The sequence below is a fragment of the Argopecten irradians genome, chromosome 3, assembly GCF_041381155.1.
Source record: "Argopecten irradians isolate NY chromosome 3, Ai_NY, whole genome shotgun sequence".
Taxonomy (NCBI): Eukaryota; Metazoa; Mollusca; class Bivalvia; order Pectinida; family Pectinidae; genus Argopecten; species Argopecten irradians.
This window is the reverse complement of record NC_091136.1, coordinates 53,068,018-53,092,319: the sequence shown is the minus strand read 5'-3', so window position 1 is coordinate 53,092,319 and position 24,302 is coordinate 53,068,018. Positions and strand designations below refer to the sequence as shown.

Below are 24,302 nucleotides of genomic sequence, written 5' to 3'. Positions count from 1 at the left end.
TTTTTTTTTTTTTAATTTTCCTTCATGTTTCATTGACCTCAATTCCACGTAGCTTTCATGTGAATTTCACGTGTATTTCAGGTCAAGATATTTTTCAAGTCAAAATGACCAGAAGATATATTGCTTTGTATAGCCGGTCATTTTCTTTCATACCTACGGGTGTAATACTGGCTGGTCTAGGGCAATACACTCATGTCGCCTGAGGCTGTATTGCATGGCTACTCATGCAATAAAGCCTCATGACGTCACGGCGTCAACAAAATCTCTAATTCCTCGGTAAAATTTTAACATTTTTTTCACGAATATGACTGGTTTTATTATGAAAGATGCAAACCACGGAATTTGTTATGAAAATATCACGTAAAAAGCCGAGGGTTTTGCTACATTTTGTGATCATTTCGAGAGTAGAATATCCCTATCCTTCATATCCACTTATGAAAGAGTCTTATAATCTTGGGACATTGTTGTGGTGTATCGAAAATGCAATCCACGAAACAATGAGTGATGAATAAATCAAAAATACTTTTAATTTTACGCTAATGTTTATTTCGTTAAAATTATATCTTCTCGTTTTTTATTCAAACCACGTAGCTTTTGGCTAGCGAAATAAGAATAATGTCCAGAATATTCCCATTTGTTACTGGATCTCAAATAAAAGGGTTTTCTGCTTGTTGTTGCACAGATAGAATTGATGATATGAGGTAGACATTAACATGCGGATTACACAGGAGTTACTCTAATACACAAACATGAACGTTTATCTTTTGACACTGCCTTCGATAGACGTTAACATCATCTCTAAAACAAACTGTAGTCAACGCAGATGGTAGGTAATTTTACAGGACTTTTTTTTAATCAAAGAATTTACATAGTTACTTGGAAATTGTTCAAAATCAATCTTACGCTAAAATCTATCTACAATAAAAATGATTAAGAAAACGTTTTAAAAACATATGCTCCGTATATATTTCATATCAATTTGATCTTTACATATCGGGCAATTGAAAGAAAAGGCTTTTGACATTATTTCACTTATATGTGAACATAAATATGATCATTTTATATCATATCATGAAATAATTAAATCAGATTTTTGTACTAAATATGATATTAAATTAATTAATATGAATGACAAAATATATCATTATATTTCCATGCTCGGGGCTGACACTGTATAACCTTACCAACCAAAAAGGGAATTTATGAGATCATAATTCTCCTATAACTCCCGTTGGTGTAGTGCTATGTATAACATGTATTGTGACGTCTTTCTTAACGACGTCATGATCTGATGTCGCAATACGTATAAATATTGCAGAAAAATTAATCATTTAAGCATAACGCGCATTATGATTAATTTGTCTGCAATCCAGGGAGAATTATAGGACCATAAATCCCCCAAGAAGGCAATTTAATGCTTTCCGTTTTCTGTTATTTTTAAGCCAACCTGTAATGTACACTGTTAGCGCTATTACCAAATCCCCGCTTCCGCCGTCAGTGGAGCCTCTTCTTGTGACGTCATAATTACCCCCGACGTCATAAGAACCCCCTACGTCATTCGCGGTAAAAAAAAGTTCATGGAAATAAATTTTAATGAATATGATCCATCTTTAGGATATTCAACATTTCAAAACCATAACTACAAATACTGTCGCAAATAATATAGAACAATTTGGGTTTTTCATTCAGGTAGCATGCAAGAACGCAAAAAAAATACATATTGCTTCATTGCATCATGACGTCGTTCATAACAACATCACAATACACGTTAAACATATCACTACACCAACGGGAGTTATAGGAGAATTATGATCTCATAAATTCCCTTTTTGTTTGGTATTCACTTTGTCTGCAATCCTGGGAGAATTATACGACCATAAATCCCACAAGAAGGTAATTTAATGCTTAAATACTTCTCTGATACTGGTTAATGGACTTTTTATCACAACTTATTACGGATGGGATATACGGCATATTCATTATCACTAATTGTCAGGTTATATTTTCTTTTAGTCACATCGTTTTTAATGTTAGAAGTTCAACTCAGCGACAGGCATTACATTTCCCTAGTCCCGTTCCTATGGTATTATCATTACTCTTACGAGATGGATACAATTTCCGTTCAATTACATCTAAAAGTGATCCTTGTCGTTCAGTAAAGTCTTCTATTTCTCCAACACGATAAAAAGCTTTCACCCAACGATGGCTGATTTCACTGGCAGATAAGTTATCAAAGTTTATAATAATCAAATTTCGTCGAATATCACTTCTGTAAAATTTCCAGATTATATTGAATTCAAACTCAGACCACAGATGTTGTATCCTCTTCATAAAATGATACATATGCGTCATACTCGAATCCACATGCGTGTTTGACACGGCGAACTTGTCGTTGATATATTTCAGGAAAGAACAACAGCCGACAAACGATAGCTGTAGTTATGGTAGCAAGTAGACCTATCAGACACATCAAAATAATTAGATTTGAACTATCTGGTGAACAATGTAAAGAACTAAAATCGGCCACTGTAATTTCACTATCTCCGAGGTTCTGACAGATGTACGATGTTTCGTTATCCTCATAACTATGGTAGGAGAGCCAAGATTGTAACCAGACGTCCTCACATGAACATGTAATCAAAACACGTCCCAATGACAGTGTAAAAGGATCTCTATTCTGGAAAGGACGTGGCAAGGAGGTCAATTTATTTCCAATGATATTGATCTGTGCCTCCCTTGGTAAAGCACTTGCTGCACTTTCAGATATGTATGAGATCGAGTTTCCAGAAAGATCTAATTCCGCAATACGACTGAGATAATATCTGTCCTCTATTTTCTGAATATTGTTCCCTGCCAGGAGAAGTCGCCACTTGTCCCCGTTTCCCCACGGCAGAAATTGTGGCATCGTTGTAAGATTCTGGTTCTGACAATCGACAACAACTCGGTCCTGGCTAGGTTGGTTATAACAACGGCATTTCCGAGGGCAGGGTTCGGTGATATTACATACCATAAGATCATGTTTCTCTGGATGTTCAAGGAAATTGTCGGTCAATTTCGTATCATGAGCTCGGGTGGTTGTTCACAAACATATTCGCTATATTCCTCTATGAATTTCCTCAGATAACCAATGTCACATGAAAATAGCTCCGCTATGTTACAGTCACAGGTTAACTTAAAACTAGTGAATGCTAAAGACATATGTAAGTTTTTGTGTAGGTCGCGCCATGAACCTAGGCTAAACTCTGAGTAGTTAAAGAAACTACTAAATGAACAATTTTCGAAATCAATCCGACCACCCGAGCCATAAACCTCCTCAGCTTTCAGCGTAAAGTTCAGTTCATTTTTTATATCTAGCATGTCCATGTTATTTGAATATGACATTTCACAAAAAGCTTTCATTACAAAGTTTGTGACATCCACGGAGTCGAATTTTCCTTAAGCGTTCATTAACGTAATTCAGTTTTGTATGGACATAGTCAATACCATCCGAATGATTGTAAACAACAGAGGACCCTCGAATGTCTATATTTCTGATATGGAGATCTGCTACCACTTGGCCGTCAAGCTGCCACGCACGCTTATTTCTACATGAACAACATCTGTTGTACCACCTTCCCTTGTTCAAACAGCTATCAGGACAGTAGAGGTCTATCATGTTGTACAGCCGCCACGGTGAGTAATTCAGCACATTTTCAATAGCTACTGAGAATGAAAGTAACCAAATATAGTTAAGCAAAACAGACTGCATATTGGTTACTCGGTCTGTTGGTTTTGTTTCAAACACTGTGTAAATGCCACTAAAATATAAAGATTTTAAAGCATATGTCGCAAGCGCAATATCCTTTTAAAGTGTGAGTTTAAAGTAAAGAAATCCCAAACTAAACACTGTGGATTCAACGAAACGGTGTTTGTCTCTGATTGGTTAGGTTTATGTTATAGATGTGTATGAAAAACGAAGTAACGTTAATCTATCGACGTCTTTAGAAAAACATGCAAGAGAGGTTTTGAACGACTACGCAACCAACGCTTTTGTGATCGACAGTACGGGCCAATGATAGTTATATCATAAAGATAATTTGGAAGTTGACGAAAACATATTGGTAAACCAGGCAATAATGGGTATGGTGCATGAGCCCCACATGTGTATGTTCACTTTTCATTTCATCTTAATAAGAAACACTTCAAGGGACAACTCGCAAGATGAAGCTTACATCTTCATTTCCCCAACATTGTATAACCAGATAGCTGTGATCAGGACAAGAAATGTTGTTCATGTGAAAACAAACGTGCGTGGCAGCTTGACGTAGTAGCGGATCTCCATATCAGATATACAGACATTCGAGGGTCTTCTGTCGTTTACAATCATTCGGATATCAGTGACTTTAACAACACCAAACTTGATTACATTAACGAACGCTTTTCCTTCCAATATTTGTGATTTTCCAACTATCGTCGAACTGGTACTAGGCAACAACGAGATAGAAAACCTTGATGGACTAAGCTGTCTGTCTAACCTCGACACACTCTCCTTAAACCACAACAACCTGGAAATCATCCGTAACACAACCTTCCGTAGTTTATCAAGTCTACGTAGTCTGTTTCTTTAGAACAATAACATCGTCGACATTGAGCCGAATTCCTTCAAACTGTGTTGTGGTCAATCCATTCTGAACATCGACGTTTCCAGTAACAAACTAGACTCCGTTGATGTCACAAATGTTGTAATGGAAGCTTTTTGTGAAATATCATATTCGAATAACATTGGCATAATTAGAATAAAAAATATTCAGGGTTTCAAGACGAAACCGGATGTAAAGTTTGGATCAAACGGTCAGGTAAAATTTGAAAATTGTTCATTTAGTAGAGTTTTAATTATTCAGATTTGGGCATGGATTCTTGGAATCACATTTTTAGAAATTTTAATTTCACTTTCAAACTAACTAATAACAAGATAATTTGTGATTGTTACATTGGTGAACTATTATCTTAGGACACTAATGTTGCCTTGGTAGACCGATTAAATATAGTAAATGATATAGACGGTTACGTCTGTGAGAGGCCGATAGAACTTAACGGTATCACGATTACTGACATAAGCTACAACAAATATCCAGAAAAATCTGACTTGATGGTATGTAATATCACTGAATTCTGCCCGCGGAAATGCCATTGTTATAACCAACCTAGCCAGGACCGAGTTGTTGTCGATTGTCAGAACCAGGATCTTACAACGATGGCAAAGTTTCTGCCGTGGGGAAACGGGGACAAGTGGCAACTTCTCCTGGCAGGGAACAATATTAAAAAAATTGAGGTCAGAACTTATCTCCGCCGCATCGCAGAGTTGGATCTTTCTGGAAACCCAGTCTACTAAATATTTGAAAGTGCAGCATTTGCTTTACCTAAGGAGGCAAAGATCAATATCATTGGAAACAAATTGACATCCCTGCCACGTCCTTTCCAGAATAGAGATCCTTCTACACTGTCTTTGGGACGTGTTTTGATTACATGTTCATGTGAGGACGTCTGGTTACAATCTTGGCTCTCCTACCGTAGTTATAAGGATAACGAAACATCATACATCTGTCAGAACCTCGGCGGAAGTGAAATTACAGTGGCTGATTTTTCTTCTTTAGATTGTGTTTCAGGTAGATCAAATCTAATCATCATTTTGATGTGTCTGATAGCTCTACTTGCTATAATAATTACAATCATCCTATGTCGACTGTTCTTCTTTTCGGAAATATATGTGTTATATCGCCGAAAACTTCGCCGTGTTAAAAAATCATGTGAATTCGATTATGACAGCTATATATCATTTGATGACGAGGATACATTGAAACGGAAGTGGGTTATTGGGAGCCTCGCAACACTCTTAGAAAGCCGCTGTTATTCCTTGTTCATTCCTGTTCGTGATTCACACGTCGCCGTGTCCAGACAGGATTACCTCAGGTGCCAAATACAGAAGAGTAAAAATTTTATCGTCATTCTGTCGGAGAAATACTTCAATTCACCACATAACTGTCAGAAAAACGACGTAATAGAAGAATCACAACCAACTTGGCCTGAATTCGAATTCAATATCATCTGGAAAACGTATAAAAATGATTTGCGACGAAATTTGATTATTATAAACTTTGACAACTTATCTGCCAGTGAAATCAGCAATCGTTGGGTGAAAGCTTTCTGTCGTGTTGGAGAAATAGAGGATTTTACAGAGAGACAAGGCTCACTACTGGGTGAAATTGAACGAAAAATTCGATTTTGACAGCTATATATCATTTGGTGACGAGGATGCATTAAAACGGAAGTGGATTATAGGGAGCCTTGCTGGACACTTGGAAAGCCGCGGTTATTCCTTGTTTAACCCTGTTTGTGATACAGACCCCGGCGTGTCCAGACAGGATTACCTCAGGAGTCAAATACAGAGGAGTAAAACCTTCATCATCATTCTGTCTGGTATAAAATTTGATTATTGTAAACTTTGATAGCTGATCTACCAGTGAAATCAGCAATCGTTGGGTGAAAGCTTTCTATTCTGTTGGAGAAATAGAGGATTTTACAGAAAGACAAGGATCAGTTTTGGGTGACATTGAACGTTAATTATATCCACTATGTAAAATAGGTAACAGACATCCATGTGGTTATGAAACATAATCTGTGCTTGTTAATGCTATGCAACAACATAAGATGTTCTTGTGTTTGCAATAGAACCTCGAATTTAGTATATTATACCTCGTTTATTATCTTTCTAAAATTTACTACAAGAACTTTCGGTGAATATGTTAACCCATTAATTAATTGCGAAACAACCAAACTACGAATGATGATCTATAAAACATTTGAAGCTATACCATGTCGTACCTTTTAGAGATTCAGTTATTTTTATAACAGTATTTAAGTTACCTATATAATCGTTGTAAAACCTACAATTAATCCTAGTTTTTCCAGCAACATTCATTGATTTTGTGGTCGCCAATACACAAAGTTTGACAAATTATTCTTATTATTAATACGATGCAATATTTATGGTAGCTGATGTTGGGCATGTAGCATTGTCGCATTGGTGACTCTTTCATTACTTTTTGATAAATTATAATAGCGGTAACATTTGTTTTCCATCAAAATCTAAGACTTTTCCAACGTTTTGACGATTTTAAATCCTGTAACTCTTGCAAATATTGACGGAGTTTGAACAGTATCGAACCCGCCTAAGATCACAATGATATGAAACAATATAAAATTTGGTTGAAATCGGACAACAAATATTAAAGTCATCGAGGTGAAACCATGGATTTATCTGTTTTGACGCTTTTAAAGTGCCGTAACTCTTTAAGTATTGATGGATTTTGACCATTATCGAACTCATCCGAGATCTCATCGATATAAAACATTCTGTAAAATTTGGTTGAAATCGGAAATAAATATTTAAAGTTATATGTGCCGTAACTGGACGAAAATTTTGACATGTTATTTTTTCTTCATAAATCTATTGAAAACCGTAAGGTTTGATGAATGAAGCCGTGAAAATCATTCAAATGGTTCCAGATGTCTGACAAACGTTAGTTGCAACACAGAATTTAAGTACTGTAAAATTGTTGGTTTTTATGCCTTATGTATGTTTATATGGAAACATACCTGCAGAAATCACTTTACAATGACTGATAACATTATAAAAATGCTAAATGAAATTGTAGACCACGATTTGGCTTCATGGTTCGACCGTATGTACTCATTTCACTTCACTATAGATGTACATATAATGATTTTTGGCAGTACTGCCAAAAATCATTTTCAGCTCTTATATGTACTCGTAAAATTAAAACGTAAGCATTGAAAATACTGTAATTCTCAAAATGTCGGTAACTTTTGGTAATAAATAACATATCAAAAGCTCATCTTGATTCGTGAGTATGAAAAATACGGCACATATATCTTTAAACTATCGAGCGGAAACCATGGATTTATCTGTTTTGACGATTTTAAAGTGCCGTAACTCTTGTAAATATTGATGGATTTTGACCATTATCGAACTCATCCGAGATCTCTTGATATAAAACAATCTATAAAATTTGGTTGAAATCAGAAAATAAATATTGAAGTTATCGAGCGGAAACTATGGGTTTATCGAACTCATCCGAGATCACATTGATAAAAAAACAATATACCAAATATGGTTGATATCAGAAAATAAATATTGACAGTATCGCACGGAAATGCACAAGAATTAATAAATAGATTTTTTCTGGCACTTCTCGCATTCGGATATTTGTCACATATTTACGCCCCTGGAGTACCTGTGCTGAAGACCTTTACCATAATGTCAATACTATTTTGTTTCTAGAGAAACATGCCCGTGAACCAAGTATCGCCCTTTAATGATATTTCTTGTCTAGGATCCGAATAAGATGTATTAACTACTAGTACCCTGGGAAGTTCTACTCCACTACCAGATCTGACACATCTGTACGGATGACAAACAAAATACCTTACAAACTTGCTCAGTGTTGGCTATATAAGTTTTTAAAAGATCATAGCTTCTCTGATATTTTCATTTTCCGCTAAAATATCGAACAATTTACAATCCCCTGGTTTTTCCACTTTTACAGAGCTTAATTTTCCTGATTTAAATCTAAGAAGCAAGATATACACCCGGTATGTAAATTAACATTCTGATCCTTTGTGGTAAATCTTGTCTTCTTCCTAGTAGGATCTTGATTTTGAGGCGTTTAAAAATCATAGTTCGTGAATAGAACGTCAATACTAAAGAACTTCGTTTAAATGTCCGATTCAATATCTTTAAACTGTATAATAAAGAATATTTTTGTATAAAATTATAACGCGCAGTAAAGAAATAAAAAAAGATAATGTTGAAATGTTAGGTAGTGTACACGTGTACATATTACACGTTTTGTCTCCTGGTCCCGTTATAGTTTTCATGAACCTCTCTCAGCTAACAGGAATAATGAAGCAGTAAGTTGTTATACGCCCGGAAGGTAAACTAATATTCTGACCGTTTGTGGTAAATCTTGCTTTCTTCCTGATTGGATCTAGATTTAGTGACGTGTAAAATCATAATTCGTGAATAGAACGTCAATACTATTGAATTTCATTCAAATGTCTATCTGATATGTGCATTCAAAACACCGGTACACCTGTATACAAATACATATCCTAGGTTCGTTGGCAAATTTCCATTGTTATTGAAAGAGGTCCGTTCCAATTGATATGAAATAAATATCTGATCATTTTGCATATATAGAGAATACATAATCAGTATCTTGAAATATATGCTGTATATTTGCGGCAAAAGTAAACATTTCACATTACCTTTCATAGCAAACTTCCGTGTTATTGGAGTTTTAAAATACAGTCCCTGATTGGACAATAGAATTGGCAAAAAGTTACCAATTTCAGATTCTCTTGTCTGTCACTTTCGCAGTAAGGTCATACTTCGGATTATCGAATTAAGTCTGACTTTTTCCGCCTCCACAGGAAAACTTTCCCTGAGTACTGATGCACTACGAACATATTATGTTCTAATATAGACGATGAGTTAATTATAAATTTCTAATTGAATGCGATCTTTTCAGTTGTTATTGCCTAATTCTTTATTCTGATTAATTGAATATCTGATTTATTATTGCCTATTTTATTTCTAATGTTATTGATATATTTCCGTTTCATGTTTCAGTTAGTTTAAAACAGGTCTTCCATGTTGTACATTTTAGTTAGTAGGGGTAATTGCACATTACCGGGGTTACCGGTTGTCAAGTTCAACCAGGCGCCATAAGGGTAAATTGTTGTAGAAACACCGTACACATTGACAACACATTCTGTATTGCATAACATGTTCGTGGTGTAGAAACACTGCACACACTGACAACCTATACTGTATCTCATAACATTTTCACTGTGTAGAAACACTGCACACATTGACTGTTCGTGGTGTAGAATCACTGCACACATTGACTGTTCGTTGTGTAGAATCACTGTACACATTGACTGTTCGTTGTGTAGAATCACTGCACACATTGACTGTTCGTGGTGTAGAATCACTGCACACATTGACTGTTCGTGGTGTAGAATCACTGCACACATTGACTGTTCGTGGTGTAGAATCACTGCACACATTGACTGTTCGTTGTGTAGAATCACTGCACACATTGACTGTTCGTTGTGTAGAAACACTGCACACATTGACTGTTCGTTGTGTAGAAACACTGCACACATTGACAACCTATACTGTATCTCATAACATGTTCGTTGTGTAGAAACACTGCACACATTGACTGTTCGTGGTGTAGAAACACTGCACACATTGACAACACATTCTGTATCTCATAACATGTTCGTTGTGTAATTGCACATTACCGGGGTTACCGGTTGTCAAGTTCAACCAGTCGCCATAAAGGTAAATCCTATGGCGGTTTTATTGTAAATATTTGAATAAATTTTATGAAACTTATATAATTATATATTTCTAGACACTGCCAGCTGTATTCTATATATTATGTAATCTATTTTACAGACATTCAATACCTGTTTCTTTAGAAATATACATTTATATTAAATTCGTTTGTCCGATTAAGGACTGTATTTTAAAACTCTAATAACACGGCATACCACATTGGACATTGTATGTGTTTGTCTTGATTGAAAGGAGGGGGAGGGGGATTAAGTCCAGGTTTGAGGAAAGTTTGCAAGAAAAACAAAACGTACGATGAACCAGATTAACATAATATAAGGAGACCATCGCTGATGCTGGATACATGGAGATTGAAACAATGAACTCATTGACAACCTATACTGTATCTCATAACATGTTCGTGGTGTAGAAACACTGCACACATTGACAACATATACTGTATCTCATAACATGTTCGTGGTGTAGAAACACTGCACACATTGACTGTTCGTGGTGTAGAAACACTGCACACATTGACTGTTCGTGGTGTAGAAACACTGCACACATTGACAACATATACTGTATCTTATAACATGTTCTTGGTGTAGAAACACTGCACACATTGACTGTTCGTGGTGTAGAAACACTGCACACATTGACAACATATACTGTATCTCATAACATGTTCGTGGTGTAGAAACACTGCACACATTGACTGTTCGTGGTGTAGAAACACTGCACACATTGACAACATATACTGTATCTTATAACATGTTCTTGGTGTAGAAACACTGCACACATTGACTGTTCGTGGTGTAGAAAACTGCACACATTGACAACATATACTGTATCTCATAACATTTTCGTTTTGTAGAAACACTGCACACATTGACTGTTCGTTGTGTAGAAACACTGCACAGATTGACAACATATAATGTATCTCATAACATGTTCGTGGTGTAGAAACACTGCACACATTGACAACATATTCTGTATCTCATAACATGTTCGTTGTGTAGAAACACTGCACACATTGACAACATATTCTGTATCTCATAACATGTTCGTGGTGTAGAAACACTGCACACATTGACAACATATAATGTATCTCATAACATGTTCGTGGTGTAGAAACACTGCACACATTGACAACATATTCTGTATCTCATAACATGTTCGTGGTGTAGAAACACTGCACACACTGACAACATATTCTGTATCTCATAACATGTTCGTGGTGTAGAAACACTGCACACATTGACAACATATACTGTATCTCATAACATTTTCGTTTTGTAGAAACACTACACACATTGACTGTTCGTGGTGTAGAAACACTGCACACATTGACAACATATTCTGTATCTCATAACATGTTCGTGGTGTAGAAACACTGCACACATTGACAACATATACTGTATCTCATAACATTTTCGTTTTGTAGAAACACTACACACATTGACTGTTCGTGGTGTAGAAACACTGCACACATTGACAACATATACTGTATCTCATGACATTTTCGTTTTGTAGAAACACTACACACATTGACTGTTCGTGGTGTAGAAACACTGCACACATTGAATGTTCGTGGTGTAGAAACACTGCACACATTGACAACATATAACGTATCTCATAACATGTTCGTGGTGTAGAAACACTGCACACATTGACAACATATTCTGTATCTCATAACATGTTCGTGGTGTAGAAACACTGCACACATTGACAACACATTCTGTATCTCATAACATGTTCGTGGTGTAGAAACACTGCACACATTGGCAACACATTCTGTATCTCATAACATGTTCACTGTGTAGAAACACTGCACACATTGACAACATATTCTGTATCTCATAACATGTTCACTGTGTAGAAACACTGCACACATTGACAACATATTCTGTATCGCATAACGTGTTCACTGTGTAGAAACACTGCACACATTGACAACATATTCTGTATCGCATAACGTGTTCACTGTGTAGAAACACTGCACACATTGACAACATATTCTGTATTTCATAACATGTTCGTTGTGTAGAAACACTGCACACATTGACAATACATTCTGTATCTCATAACATGTTCACTGTGTAGAAACACTGCACACATTGACAACATATTCTGATTGGTAGTGCTGTAATACAACAGTACGGTGTGTCTTCACACCTAGACAGTGCTGTAATACAACAGTACGGTGTGTCTCTACACCCAGACAGTGCTGTAATACAACAGTACGATGTGTCTCCACACCCAGACAGTGCTGTAATACAACAGTACGGTGTGTCTCCACACCCAGACAGTGCTGTAATACAACAGTACGGTGTGTCTCCACACCCAGACAGTGCTGTAATACAACAGTACGGTGTGTCTCCACACCCAGACAGTGCTGTAATACAACAGTACGGTGTGTCTTCACACCCAGACAGTGCTGTAATACAACAGTACGGTGTGTCTCCACACCTAGACAGTGCTGTAATACAACAGTGTGGTGTGTCTCCACACCCAGACAGTGATGTAATACAACAGTGTGGTGTGTCTCCACACCCAGACAGTGCTGTAATACAACAGTACGGTGTGTCTCCACACCCAGACAGTGCTGTAATACAACAGTGTGGTGTGTCTCCACACCCAGACAGTGATGTAATACAACAGTGTGGTGTGTCTCCACACCAAGACAGTGCTGTAATACAACAGTGTGGTGTGTCTCCACACCCAGACAGTGCTGTAATACAACAGTACGGTGTCTCCACACTCAGACAGTGCTGTAATACAACAAAACGGTGTGTCTCCACACCCAGACAGTGCTGTAATACAACAGTACGGTGTGTCTCCACACCCAGACAGTGCTGTAATACAACAGTGCGGTGGATCTCCACACCAAGACAGTGCTGTAATACAACAGTATGGTGTGTCTCAACACCGAGACAGTTATGTAATATAACAGTATGGTGTGTCTCCACACCTAAATGTGCTGTAATACAACAGTATGGTGTGTCTCCACACCCAGGCAGTGATGTAATACAACAGTACGGTGTGTCTCCACACCCAGACAGTGCTGTAATACAACAGTACGGTGTGTCTCCACACCCAGACAGTGTATTTGTGCAGAAAAGTTTTTTTTTTTCTGAGCAGGATTTTAGTGTGAGCGTATGCAGAAGCAGCATCTTCTTAGTAAGAATATTGTTGTGACCAAATCAAATAGCATCAACTTAACTTCAATATTAGAAATTTTAATAAAATTCAAAATTTAACAAAGCTTTTTATTCAAATTTATCAGAATATTGTTATATGATAAAAAAATAATTGGGGAAATATTTTCCTGTATGATTGCTTATCGATATCACACATGTACAACTATGTATAATATGTGATACGGAAAATGAAAAATTAATTTATTCCGAAACAGATGATGAGGATGGATGTCGTCTGTCACGTGTCAACATACCAACCGTTGGTGATATAGAAAATATCTTAAAAACTTTTTTACACGCAAGTGAAGTGCCTGTGCTGAAGACCCTTACCATAGTGTCAATACTATTTTGTTTTTAGAGGAACATGCCTGTGAACCAAATATCGCCCTTTTGTGATACAATTTCTTGTCTAGGATCCGAGTAAGATGTACTAACTAAAAGTAACCCGGAAAGTTCTACTCCACTACCAGATCTGACACATCTGTACGGATGATAACAAAATCACTTACAAACTTCCTCAGTGTTTGATATATAAAGGTTTTTTTTAAAGATTACAGCTTCTCATATATTTTCTTTTTTTCCGCTAAAATATCTAACAATTTACAACCATCTGGTTTTTCCACTTTTATAGAGCTTAATCTTCCTGATATACATGTAAGAAGCAAATTATACACCCGGTAGGTAAATTAACTTTTCTGAGCCTTTGTGGTAAATCTTGCCTTCTTCCTGGTACGTATACGGATCTAATGTTTAGTGGCCTGTAAAATCATGTAGTTCGTGAATGGATCGTCAATACTATAGAATTTTATTTAAAGGTCCATCTATTGTATGGGTATATAAAATAACAACATGCCTTCTTTATTAGGAAGCAAATTGCTATACACCCGGTTGGTAAGCTAAAATCCTTTGTGGTAAATCTTGTCTTCTTCCTGGTAGGATATAGATTTAGTGACGTGTAAAATCATAGTTCGTGAATGGACGCCATGCAATCAGAGAATCGGCTGTTTGTAGAATGCTAGTAGTACATTTACACATACTTTTTTGGTTTGTTTATTTTTACGTCCTATTAACAGCCAGGGTCATGTAAGGACGTGCCAGGTTTGTTGGTGGAGGAAAGCCGGAGTACCCGGAGAAAAACCACCGACCAGCGGTCAGTACCGCCCCACATGGGATTCGAACCCGCTTCCCAGAGGTGGAGGGCTTGTGGTAATATGTCGGGACATCTTAACCACTCGGCCACCGCGGACCCTTACACATACAAAATAGCCACACTATCTCCTTTCACGAATTGGAATTTTTCTTTTCTCTTTGGATAGAATTAGGTTTGTTTTAAGGTTGTATTCTTCTCAGGTTTCAGTCCCGTTGAAGTCTCGTTTCGACAAAGATCAAAGAAGTTATGAGATTTTCAAATAAAATCTATCAATATCTGTAGGAAGTTACCAGTTGCAAATTTTGTCAAAAAATTACATTTCTAGCTTTAGTAGATTTTTTTATATGGGGATTTTAAGAAATGGCCCATTTGGCGGCCATTTTGAAATTGTGTCTTTTTTCGCTTTGAGTAGAGCCACAGTTTTACCATTTTTTACTGAAATTGTTTTTACTTAAATCATCACTGCGCCAGTATTTTTAGCTGTATCGAGGTAATTTTTGCTGTAAATCTTTACTGGGTTCGTGGTAATTAAAATATTTAGCATTAAGGATGTGTTCTTCTGAGGTTTCAGTCCCGTTGAAGTCTCGTTTCGACAAAGATCAAAGAAGTTATGAGATTTTCAAATACAATTTATCAATATCTGTAGCAAGTTGCCAGTTGCAAATTTTGTCAAAAAATTACAGTTCTAACTTCTGCAGATTTTTTTATACGGGGATTTTAAGAAATGGCCCATTTGGCGGCCATTTTTAAATTTTGTCTTTTTTCGCGTCAAGTAGAGCCACAGTTTTACCATTTTTTACTGAAATTGTTTTTACTTAAATCATCACTGCACCAGCATTTTTAGCTGTATTGAGCTAATTTTTGCTGTAAATCTTTACTTGGTTCGTGATAATTAAAATATTGAGCATTAATGTATGAAATGATTCACTGTTTTCACTTTATTTTTACATTTAATGGTAATTTGAGCACTTTAATTTTTTACACTAAAATATTGAAAAATAACAAATATTCAAGTGGGGCAAAAAAGTAAGCACACGGACCCCCCATTTTTCTGCCTGATTCTGAAAGAAGAACCCTTTTCCTATTGATATGCAAAATATTAACAAAAGTTTAATACCAGAACTTTTTCTATAAAGGGCTAAATTTGGCAAAAATTGCTGAAAATGGTGCATTTTGAAGCTCAAAATTAAGGGGTAGGGGTAGCATATGTTGCATATGTTGTTAGAAAAAATGTAAGTCTTATTGATCAAAACTGGTATATTTTTAAAGAAGACTACTAGAAAATAAATTCTACAAACATCTATACATATCAAACACCTCATTCGGAAATCATGGCTTTAATTTATTGTATATATGGTCAAAACGGCAAAATTCACATAAAATCCAATATTTTGTCAATTAGGTATCTTTGAGTGACAATAGCTCAAAAAAGAGCACACGGACATATGTTTTTTTCTTCTATTTTCTTTTATGGCATGAACTCCTATTTCCAAAAATCTATATGAGAAAAAAGTTTAATACAAGAAAATTTTGACTTCTCAGAGGAGTACATCCTTAACTAATCTCTTCAAAGTTCCAAACTCACTGAGAGAATCTTATTTTGTGAAATAATTACTCCGTTGTATCAGACAATCAGAAGCCGCGTTACAAACATCATTTTCGCATTTATAAGCTGAAAAAGTAAATTTAAAGCCAAAAGAAATGTTCGTTACAAGCAAGATTGGATTATCCACAGTTTTTCCAAAGCCGTGTCATCTCAATACAGCTTGCAATAAAGATCGGCCTGAAAAGGGATGGATCGTTTCTTTCGTAAAGTCTAAAAAACATAAGTCGTTTATTAAACTACATAATTTTTTATTTTTACACAACATTTGCCATGAGTTGTCTTTTCTTAATATATGGCTGTTCATACATATGTATAATTCTCTGTATTCCTAGCTTGATTTAACTACCTGATATTAGAAGTTATCATAGAGGGAACAACATAACCAAACAATGGAGTAAACCAAATATAACACAAGCTTTACACACTACATACAGACCGGCCATATCAGGGGCCTTGGCTGCTTCCAATACGAAATAAAATATCAATCAACATATTATTTGCTTTTATGAAATATCTTTACAGGGTAACATATTCATATTGTCTCTATAAATAATGTTTAAGTCTGACACACAGACTAAGATTGTTAGCTTTCCACTCCATATCCATGATAAATCTACATTACAGAACATCATGCAACCAGGCTCAACCAAAGATATGACAGTATTTGTTGATATCTGTTCTCCCCTCTGATATACTGCCTTGTATCCCCAACATACCTACCCAAACAATACAAAACAAGTGTTGTACATTTTGATTATGCTAAATGAAAGGCACCGAGGTAGACACACATTATATGAAAGGTAAGTTTGGGTTATCGAAACTGGGAATGTAACAAAATGTTAGTGCTTGATGAAAATAGTATCAGCTGTTAAAATTAATTTAGTGCTTGATGAAAATAGTATGAGCTGTTAAAATTAATTTTTATTTTTTTTATTTTTTTTTTTATTTACAAAGATCTTTCTGACCTATATATATCTGATTGACTATACTGTAAGTTGTAAGCTTAGTTGTTCTAAACACGACACAGCTCAGAATCTAGTTTTTAAGGATAAAGCATAAGATTAAGTCGAAAATTCACGACTAGTCTAAATAGATAGATACTACTGTACCAACACTGACTTTACCGACACTCGACTTATCAGATACATTTACTCAGTCAAAATAGATGTCGGTAAAGTCAGGATTCACTGTAGTTTCTTCTTATGCATCCTTTGTTTCAAAGAAAAGTCTGAGCATTATATTATATAGGCATCATCACCGGGCTCTCTGTAAAAAGTTGTGATTGTGCACTTATCATTGCTCAACTTTAACCTGTAAAGGAAACCAAGTGATTAAGAATCTTTTTACGAGACAGTTTCTTAAATAGTATATATACCATTTCAAAACTCACAGGGATCTATTCTGTATTTCTTAAAGACACTGAAGATTTGAATTTTAGTATGAAAGTGTACATGAACAGATGAACTACTGAATGTACATGGTTCACATACCAAAACTCAAGAGCCATATATGTATCTAGGTACCAGAAATGTCTAACTCTCTACTTACTCAATTATGGTCCATCAGCCTGTAATAAAACCATTTGTTTCATGATACATAGCCAATATTAACTGAATGTGATACACTGTGCTATGAGACAGCTGCGTGTCCTAAGATTTCCGGTAGTCATTTTCCAATATGCAAGCTAGAAGTTTTAGGAAAGAATCATTAAATACATCCTTTATATACAATTAGGTAAAAAGTCTTATTTGAAAAGAAATGCCAGCATTCCACTCTAAAAATTAGGTTAAAACAACTTATTAATTATTGTATTCTGCCACAGAATATTAAAATTTAACAATAAATGATAAAGTCAATATTGATAATTACAATTATTATGTAAACAATTTCAAGTACAATTAATTACACATGTGCCAATTTATACCATACACTCACAACATGTAGCCATTTTGATTAATAGTGCTGTAATACAACAGTACGGTGTGTCTCCACACCTAGACAGTGCTGTAATACAACAGTACGGTGTGTCTCTACACCCAGACAGTGCTGTAATACAACAGTATTGTGTATCTCCATACCCAGACAGTGCTGTAATACAACAGTACGGTGTGTCTCCACACCCAGACAGTGCTGTAATACAACAGTACGGTGTGTCTCCACACCCAGACAGTGCTGTAATACAACAGTGTGGTGTGTCTCCACACCCAGACAGTGCTGTAATACAACAGTACGGTGTGTCTCCACACCCAGACAGTGCTGTAATACAACAGTGTGGTGTGTCTCCACACCCAGACAGTGCTGTAATACAACAGTACGGTGTGTCTCCACACCCAGACAGTGCTGTAATACAACAGTACGGTGGATCTCCACACCCAGACAATGCTGTAATACAACAGTACGGTGTCTCCACACTCAGACAGTGCTGTAATACAACAGTACGGTGTGTCTCCACACCCAGACAGTGCTGTAATACAACAGTACGGTGTCTCCACACCCAGACAGTGCTGTAATACAACAGTACTGTGTGTCTCCACACCCAGGCCGTGCTGTAATACAACAGTACGGTGTCTCCACACCCAGACCGTGCTGTAATACAACAGTACAGTGTCTCCACACCCAGACCGTGCTGTAATACAACAGTACGGTGTCTCCACACCCAGACAGTGATGTAATACAACAGTACGGTGTGTCTCCACACCAGGACAGTGATGTAATACAACAGTACGGTGTGTCTCCACACCCAGACAGTGATGTAATACAACAGTACGGTGTGTCTCCACACCCAGACCGTGCTGTAATACAACAGTACGGTGTCTCCACACCCAGACCGTGCTGTAATACAACAGTACGGTGTGTCTTCACACCCAGACCGTGCTGTAATACAACAGTACGGTGTCTCCACACCCAGACAGTGCTGTAATACAACAGTACGGTGTGTCTCCACACCCAGACAGTGATGAAATACAACAGTACGGTGTGTCTCCACACCCAGACAGTGCTGTAATACAACAGTACGGTGTGTCTCCACACCTAGACAGTGCTGTAATACAACAGTACGGTGTGTCTCCACACCCAGACAGTGCTGTAATACAACAGTACGGTGTCTCCACACCCAGACAGTGCTGTAATACAACAGTATGGTGTGTCTTCACACCCAGACAGTGATGTAATATAACAGTATGGTGTGACTCCACACAGAGACCGTGCTGTAATACAACAGTACGGTGTGTCTCCACACCCAGACAGTGATGTAATACAACAGTACGGTGTGTCTCCACACCCAGGCAGTGATGTAATACAACAGTATGGTGTGTCTCCACACCCAGACAGTGCTGTAATACAACAGTATGGTGTGTCTTCACACCCAGACAGTGCTGTAATACAACAGTACGGTGTGTCTCCACACCCAGACAGTGCTGTAATACAACAGTGTGGTGTGTCTCCACACCCAGACAGTGCTGTAATACAACAGTACGGTGTGTCTCCACACCCAGACAGTGCTGTAATACAACAGTGTGGTGTGTCTCCACACCCAGACAGTGCTGTAATACAACAGTACGGTGTGTCTCCACACCCAGACAGTGCTGTAATACAACAGTACGGTGTGTCAGACAGTGCTGTAATACAACAGTACAGTGTCTCCACACTCAGACAGTGCTGTAATACAACAGTACGGTGTGTCTCCACACCCAGACAGTGCTGTAATACAACAGTACGGTGTGTCTCCACACCCAGACAGTGATGTAATACAACAGTACGGTGTGTCTCCACACCCAGACAGTGCTGTAATACAACAGTGTGGTGTGTCTCCACACCCAGACAGTGCTGTAATACAACAGTACGGTGTGTCTCCACAACCAGACAGTGCTGTAATACAACAGTACGGTGTGTCTCCACAACCAGACAGTGATGTAATACAACAGTACGGTGTCTCCACACCCAGACAGTGCTGTAATACAACAATACGGTGTGTCTCCACACCCAGACAGTGCTGTAATACAACAGTACGGTATGTCTCCACACCCAGACAGTGCTGTAATACAACAGAATGTGAGTCTTCACGTCTGGAAAATATAGTGATGAGATTACAACATCCTTAAAAATAAATGTAATTCTCTAAATCTCCAGTACAAGTAGTATTGAATTAATACCTTTGGTTATACATGTATTATAATAACAGTATATTAAAATGTTACATTGCACAAAGTCTACTAGGCACACCTAATATTTTGTCAAACAATCATACACTCAGAAATTGATCAACAAATTTATCAATAAATTTCACTTTCATTTAAGTCAATTATTTTTTTAAAAAATCATTTAACTTCTCTTAGCTTTTCTTTAAATACTTACATATATCACAAAGCTTTATAATCAAACCATACATTACTATGAAGATTTTGACTGATTGAACAGTAATGCATGGTACGTTAACCATGAAGAATATTTGAAAAAATATGAAATAGTATTAATACTTTATTGAAAACTCAACTATAGCAAAAAGTGTTTTGATTTCATGTTCTAGAATATTTTTTAAACTGTTCATAACAGTCTGTTCATGCATTAGGATCCAATTTAAAAGGCTAAGGTGAAATATCCATTGATCAAAGAAAATTATTTTGGCATATTCTTAAAAAAAACAACATAAAAGGCACAACAGTTTAACATTAAGTTATAAGCAGCTCATTTGTAACAGGTGCCAAAAGACACATTTACGCCAAAATAAAATTTCAGTAAGGTGCATTTAACAAGACATTTGTAATGCTTTTGTCTTGCCATCCCTAACAGCAGTGAGGCTACTTACAACTAAACTACTGGAAATGACACCAGCACCAGTATGATGAGACCATGCACTCTTACACACCACAGACAACCGTACACTCCGACATTCATACTTGTGATCTCATGTAGCAGTCATAGTACTTGCTACAGTCTGATGCTCTTTATAGTCATTAGTTTATTTGATTACATAGTACGTCAACATGACTAAAATACTTCTGATACGTACATACCTTTTCTTTCTCTTTTTTTTTTGCTTTGTCTTTTTCTCTTTCTTGCCTTTTTTTTTTTAAAGACAGGATTGAATTCCATGTATAGATTCACTATCCAGATATTTTTTGGAAGCTCTCAGTTACATGTGTTGTATAAAAATAGTAATTCATTGGGAAATCACAAGGAGATTGTCTTATCGTGATATAGCACATTCTCTGTTGAGATGATTGAACACCAATTTATCTAAGCTATGCGCCCACTAAGATTTAATTATAATAATACATAAATATGATGATGTCGCCCTCGGTTGGTTTCACTTCATATTATGAAGGAAGGTGCATAAGTTGTTTTTTTGTGTTTTATTTTGTCCAAAATTTTTCAATTTAAAAAGAATTATAATTTAAATAATAGCTAGGGGGGTCATATCAGAAGACCTAATTGTAGCTGTCAACGGGGAAAAAAGGATAGCGTCATCACCATAAAAATACTTTTTATGATACTGTAGTTAGTTTCAGTTTTAAAAGCTATATACCGGTCATTATTACAAGAAACGTATCATTTGAAAACAAAATATTGTTTTCAAATTTAAGCTGATTAAAACTTTGCCAAACATTAAAACATTTCATCAGAGCCTGTCACAGATTGGCTTAGGTAGCTACCGAAGCTCCGGCTACTGGTGCCATGGTAAGAAAACTGTTCAAAGTACGGCAGCTCGCCTTCCTCTTGTATGGACAGTAATTGTCGGGAGCTCTGTGAAAGTTCACTCTGGCCGTGATGAGGTGGAGTCAGAGACATGGGCTCACGGGCAAACTCGTCTGGGATATACTTAGTGTCACAGGTACTCTTAACGTCAGGCTTCCAGGGAGGCGGGATCTGTGGAGAGCATCATCAAATAATCAGATATTAAAAATTAAATGTTCTATACACAGGAGTATACAATGTTCACACACAATTAAGTCTGACAGTATATCACTTTTGTAGGTAGAATACAGATTATAAGAGTTTGGTAAGATGTCATGAGCTGGCCAGTCATACTCTTGAATGATGGTTGTCCAAAATTTACTTATTTTTCTCACTTGCAACTAGTTCTCAGTTTATTGAAAGATTTAATTTTCATTGCTCTATCTGCAATGGTTAAACAATGTGACTTCAATTGTCATTATCTTTTTTTACTTTAAATAGTTGTCTTTTTGTTATAAACTTGAACTGTGTCTCCTTTAAATACACTCAGTACAGAACCATTGCCTTATTGACTGAACTGTCTCCTTGTAATACACTCAGTACAGAACCATTGCCTTATTGAGTGAACTGTCTCCTTGTAATACACTCAGTACAGAACCATTGCCTTATTGAGTGAACTGTCTCCTTGTAATACACTTAGAACAGAACCATTGCCTTATTGAGTGAACTGTCTCCTTGTAATACACTCAGTACAGAACCATTGCCTTATTGAGTGAACTGTCTCCTTGTAATACACTCAGTACAGAACCATTGCCTTATTGAGTGAACTGTCTCCTTGTAATACACTCAGTACAGAACCATTGCCTTATTGAGTGAACTGTCTCCTTGTAATACACTCAGTACAGAACCATTGCTTATTGAGTGAACTGTCTCCTTGTAATACACTCAGTACAGAACCATTGCCTTATTGAGTGAACTGTCTCCTTGTAATACACTCAGTACAGAACCATTGCCTTATTGAGTGAACTGTCTCCTTGTAATACACTCAGTACAGAACCATTGCCTTATTGAGTGAACTGTCTCCTTGTAATACACTCAGTACAGAACCATTGCCTTATTGATGAACTGTCTCCTTGTATAACTCAGTACAGAACCATTGCCTTATTGATGAACTGTCTCCTTGTAATACACTCAGTACAGAACCATTGCTTATTGAGTGAACTGTCTCCTTGTAATACACTCAGTACAGAACCATTGCCTTATTGAGTGAACTGTCTCCTTGTAATACACTCAGTACAGAACCATTGCCTTATTGAGTGAACTGTCTCCTTGTAATACACTCAGTACAGAACCATTGCCTTATTGAGTGAACTGTCTCCTTGTAATACACTTGCTATTGATGTGTAACTGTCTCCTTGTAATACACTCAGTACAGAACCATTGCCTTATTGAGTGAACTGTCTCCTTGTAATACACTCAGTACAGAACCATTGCCTTATTGAGTGAACTGTCTCCTTGTAATACACTAGAACAGAACCATTGCCTTATTGAGTGAACTGTCTCCTTGTATACACGTACAGAACCATTGCCTTATTGAGTGAACTGTCTCCTTGTAATACACTTAGACAGAACCATTGCCTTATTGAGTGAACTGTCTCCTTGTAATACACTCAGACAGAACCATTGCTGTATTTGAGTGAACTGTCTCCTTGTAATACACTCAGTACAGAACCATTGCCTTATTGAGTGAACTGTCTCCTTGTAATACACTCAGTACAGAACCATTGCCTTATTGAGTGAACTGTCTCCTTGTAATACACTAGAACAGAACCATTGCCTTATTGAGTTGAACTGTCTCCTTGTGTCTGAATACACTAGTACAGAACCATTGCCTTATTGAGTGAACTGTCTCCTTGTAATACACTCAGTACAGAACCATTGCCTTATTGAGTGAACTGTCTCCTTGTAATACACTCAGAACCATTGCCTTATTGAGTGAACTGTCTCCTTGTAATACACTCAGTACAGAACCATTGCCTTATTGAGTGAACTGTCTCCTTGTAATACACTTAGAACAGAACCATTGCCTTATTGAGTGAACTGTCTCCTTGTAATACACTCAGTACAGAACCATTGCCTTATTGAGTGAACTGTCTCCTTGTAATACACTCAGTACAGAACCATTGCCTTATTGAGTGAACTGTCTCCTTGTAATACACTCAGTACAGAACCATTGCCTTATTGAGTGAACTGTCTCCTTGTAATACA

The 24,302-nt window shown here is 36.8% G+C and overlaps 1 protein-coding gene and 2 pseudogenes across 1 annotated transcript in view; 1 reads left to right on the top strand and 2 right to left on the bottom strand.

Annotated features, from left to right (window-relative positions):
• Positions 1 to 542: 542 nt before the first annotated feature.
• On the bottom strand, positions 543 to 3,079 carry LOC138319736 (uncharacterized; annotated as a pseudogene).
• Positions 3,080 to 3,588: 509 nt separating this feature from the next.
• On the top strand, positions 3,589 to 12,682 carry LOC138319735 (toll-like receptor 7; annotated as a pseudogene).
• A 3,906-nt stretch (positions 12,683 to 16,588) lies between these two features.
• LOC138319023 (RAC-beta serine/threonine-protein kinase-like) overlaps positions 16,589 to 24,302 on the bottom strand; it is a 54,026-nt gene continuing 46,312 nt past the window's right edge. The window contains exon 11 of the mRNA XM_069261905.1: positions 16,589 to 22,226. Within this exon, the coding sequence (XP_069118006.1) occupies positions 21,966 to 22,226 (261 nt within the window). The 3' untranslated portion in view covers positions 16,589 to 21,965. The remainder of the gene's footprint in view (positions 22,227 to 24,302) is intronic.